This window comes from Solanum stenotomum, chromosome 9 (genome assembly GCF_019186545.1).
Source record: "Solanum stenotomum isolate F172 chromosome 9, ASM1918654v1, whole genome shotgun sequence".
In the NCBI taxonomy this organism is placed as follows: Eukaryota; Viridiplantae; Streptophyta; class Magnoliopsida; order Solanales; family Solanaceae; genus Solanum; species Solanum stenotomum.
In genome coordinates this window covers 19,142,284-19,146,818 of record NC_064290.1, presented here as the reverse complement: position 1 = coordinate 19,146,818, position 4,535 = coordinate 19,142,284, and the positions used below count along the sequence as shown (strand labels likewise).

Below are 4,535 nucleotides of genomic sequence, written 5' to 3'. Positions count from 1 at the left end.
ATTTCAGAAGAAAAAAGGGAAAATAGATAATATAAATATTGAGGGTTTCTAGTGAAATAACTTTGCTTTCAAAAATAAATGTTTCCTCATATATTTGAAGGAAGAAGTGTATAACGTCTTAACAAAAGATGCAAAGAAGAATTGAGTCAATATTTTAATCAACTACCTTATTTTGAAGTTTTCAGCTCAACCAATTAATAAAATTTAACAGATCGTGTGTTGCATAAGATTCGGGAATTTTTACATTGCAGTGCAAACAATGACGAAATTAGAAATTTTGACGAATAGTGTCCTACTAGCCACTGTGAGCTATATATGGCTACACCATTGAGTGCAAATTTGAGTTGTATTTCCTAAAGCATGTTGTATGCTAAATTGCACATAATTATTTTGTCTATGTAAATAGTGTTGCAAACTAAAACTCAAGCACTACTATACTTTTGAAATCATGTTCATGCACCTTCGTATGTGTCCATTCACTTAACTAACTTTATTTAGGTATGAAATTAATTAGTTCGAATAAAATGTAGAAGCATACGAAATCGTACACTTTTGCAACAAAATCAGCCAAACATCGTAACTTTGTCGTATTATTCAACGATAGTAGTGAAGTTTCTTTATTTTTGGGTAAACAAGATATTATATTTATAATTAATATGCATCATTACATAATCACCGCAGATCTGCTTATCCGCTATCACATTTTTGGGGAGGGGCAATACTAATACTATTACAATTATACAAAGCAATTCCCCTTAAAAGTGACGTATAAGTTCCTTTACAAGTAAGGAAAATTCTTTAGCTTTCAAAGGATCAATAATCTCTGATCCGTGATAAAATCCTTGAGTGAAACTACCCTCTACTTGAACGCCCAATTCTTTCAACACCTTTACTAGGTCAACTTGGCGGTCAATTAAAGGATCACCATCACAACCAGTCACCAACATTTTCCATCCTAATAATTTTACTTGATCCAATAGGTTCGGGTTTGATTCAATCCCCACCATTGGATTTGAATACTCATGATCGCGATCAACACCTTTAGGCAATCCTAGGTCCCACATGATATCACTTATAATTGGGGGTAACACCTTGTCATTAGACAATCTTACTTCTGATTGTGTCCTCTCATTCCCACCAAAGAAAGGTTGATTCAATATCAACCCCTTGATTTCCAAAGGCTTGAGGTTGTCCCAACTCTCTGCGGCGCGTAGGCCCACGTGGTACACCACGTTGCCTCCGGCACTCGTGCCCATTAGGAAGCATTTGGAGAAATCAGCGTGGTTGGATAATAGCTCGTCGGGTTTGTTCTTGATCCAATGCAATGCTTCCATGCAATCGTCGTATGCTGCTGGAAGTCTATGCTCGGGGGCTTGACGATACTCAATTGATACAACAACTGCTGGAATTTCACTAGCAATTGACGCGTATAATCCTTGAAAGCTAGGCGAATCTACAGTTGCTACTATGAATCCTCCTCCGTGAAAATAGATCACGAGAGGAAGTTTAGGAGTACTGGTGGTGGAATAGAGAAGTTCACGAGGGAGTATAATACGTGCCCATGTGTTCTTTGAGGAGTTAATAGTAATATCTTTGGTCACGACTAGATGGGAAAGATCATTAGATGTGTCTATCGGAACAAGAGGTTTTTGTAGACGTGTGATGGAACCATCAGAATTACGAACCATGCCCAAATAGCCATAGGGATCAACATTAGGATCAATTGACATAGTTTCAAGATTTTGATCAGACATGCTTGTAATACAGTGTTTAGAGATAGAAGATTGTGAATGTATGAACAATTCTTTAAAATAAAGAGTAATGTGTATACATGGATGGCAAGTCAACTCTTTGGTATTCGTTAAGATGAGTCAACTCTTTGATATATAAATATATCATCAGTTTCAAAGATGACAGCTTGACCAATTTAATTAAATATTTCCTCAAAAAATGAATTGTTTAGACTTTTTTTATAGATTAAAATATGGTGTATTTTTCAAAATTTAAGAATACTGTAGAGACTTTTTATCCATATTTACTCTCTATGTTAATGCGGTCCTTAATTGCTTCACATTTTCTAGAAAAAATAATTTAGAAATAATAAAAAAGGTAATAATGGAAAATGTCAGGGCTGTTTTGATCATAAGGCTACTAAAACAATTGTTTGGGTATATATATATATATTTGAAGAAAAACATTTGGATAGAAAATATAATAATAAGTGTTAACTTTATTTAATGTGGATGTCGTTATAATAATTGTGAAATTGAAGAATGTTTAGTTAATTGTAGCATCATTTCTTACATGACTACCTATTTTGTTGACTTATTTATATCTCGACTATTATCATGAACCCGCATTATTATTCTTGCATTTATTTTTTTAATTTCTCGTTCTATTTTTATTCTTTCATTATTGAATATTCTAAAGTCTACCAAATAGTTAAACCTTTTGCATGCAAATTCTATTATTGTGTGTTTACATTCAATGGATCATAGAGAGTACTATAAAGTATCCATATTGGTGCAATCAACTTGAGATGACAGCTATTATTTAGAAGCAGTCAAAATAGAATTGTGGAGCATGAAAATGAATAGTAGCTGAGCTGCCATGTTTGAAACTTGCAAAATTCATGACATAATCGACTGCATCAGCATCTTCATCCATGAATGAAAACATTCTCATGACAATGTTGCCCTTATTTTCCTCCCTTCTCCAATTTACTTGAAAGAAAAACTAAACCAATTATGTACTATAATGATAGAGTTTGAAATTTCATGAAAGGTGTTTAATATTTATTACTCTCTCTGTCCCATTTTATGTGGCACCATTTCCATTTTGGTCAGTTTTAAAGAGAATGTCACATTTCCTTATATGGTAAATTTATAAAGGTACAATTCCTTTTTTATCCTTGTTGGTCCCACTTAATCTTAAAATAATACTCCAATACATTTATGAGGAGAGAGAAAAAAGAATCTACTTTTTAAAGGGCAATTTGATAAACATTTCAAAGTCTTCATTTATTTTTTAAACTCCGTACCCGATCAAATGTTGCCACATAAAATGGGACAGAGGGAGTAATATTTTTTTTTTAAAAAAAAATGAGTGCATCAAAAAAATTTAAAATCAAACTATATAATATTTGACTTTTTTCTCGATTAATGGATGCTCTAGAAATTTTGAAACCAAAACTACTAATGAGTATTATTAATTTTTAAATCAGAATAAATAATATTTAGTTGTAATGAATATATTTAATTTAATATAAAATGAATAGACAGAGCAACAAAAGAAAAGAGAAAAGAGTTCAGTCTAGATAGAAATTATTTAGGCTTTAAGCTTTCATCAGCCTTTGACGACGACACATCAACAATAGTATTATAGTAGTGAGACACAAAGACAAACAAGATTTTTTTTTGATTTCTTTGGGGAGAATTTCCACTTTTGATTTTAAAAGAGTTGTAGAATTGCATTTAAGTTCTATTTAATAAACTTAATGAAAATTAAAAGTAAATCAACGACAGATAGGTTGAGAAATTATTGACGGTTGATATTTTATTCATTGGAATAATTTTGAAGATATCTCTTCAGATTTTACTTACAATTATTTACTACACATATTCTCTTGAATTACTCTAGCTAGCAAATTATTATCTCTCATTATGACCAATTGACCATGTCAAAGCTTCTTTATCTCTAAGTCCTCTTTTAAATTCATAATATTTAACTCTCGTATGTATAGGAGTGGCGTTGTTGAATAACAACCTAAATACATATTCTTTCTTAAGTGATACATAATAAATAGACAATTATCCATTCAATCAACTGGAATAAACACATAGTTGAACAAACAAAAAAAATCGAACGGCTTAATAAATAAAAACGAAACACAAATTTATCCAATAAAAGATTCCATCAGAACTCTAGATAGAAAATTATCTTCTCATAAAGTATGTGAAAACACAATACAAAAATTCATAACTAACAATGAAAAATAGGAAGAGAAAAAGAAAAACTCTTGTAGAATCTTTCACTTTATTTCACGATGGTTCCTCGCTCTTTTCTTTGGTTGAATTCCTTCTTAGGTTTAAAAAATTGTCTTTTAAAACTCGTTTATGAACTATTTATAGGTATAAAAAAGTATCAAATTAAATAATTGAATCTAAAATAAGTTGGTATAAAAAAATCAAAAATCGATTTAACCTGGCACGACGTAGCCCTCTCAGTCACATCACGCATGACAATAATTTCAGTTGATTCAATTCTTACTACTCTGCTGCAAATTTCCTTTTTCAATTATGTATAATAATTATTTGTCCCTCTAAGCTCGTTAATTTGCTCATCACAACAACTCATTCAATAATTTTCAATTCAAACACGTCGGTATTTTTCTTCTACTTTTTATGTGAGTACTATGTTCTTTAATGTCAAACTCGATCTAGATCATTTACTTGGACTTTTACTCAAATTGCAAAGTTTCAAAATATCAATTACATCTCAAAACATGTTTGTTAGCTCGGAAATACGTCCTACAC

The 4,535-nt window shown here is 31.3% G+C and overlaps 1 protein-coding gene across 1 annotated transcript; it reads right to left on the bottom strand.

Moving 5' to 3' along the window:
- Positions 1-573: 573 nt before the first annotated feature.
- On the bottom strand, positions 574-1,918 carry LOC125875972 (probable carboxylesterase 120). Its single transcript, XM_049557055.1, has one exon. The coding sequence runs from the start codon at positions 1,752-1,754 to the stop codon at positions 756-758; it is 999 nt and encodes a 332-aa protein (XP_049413012.1). The 5' UTR covers positions 1,755-1,918; the 3' UTR covers positions 574-755.
- Positions 1,919-4,535: the final 2,617 nt, after the last annotated feature.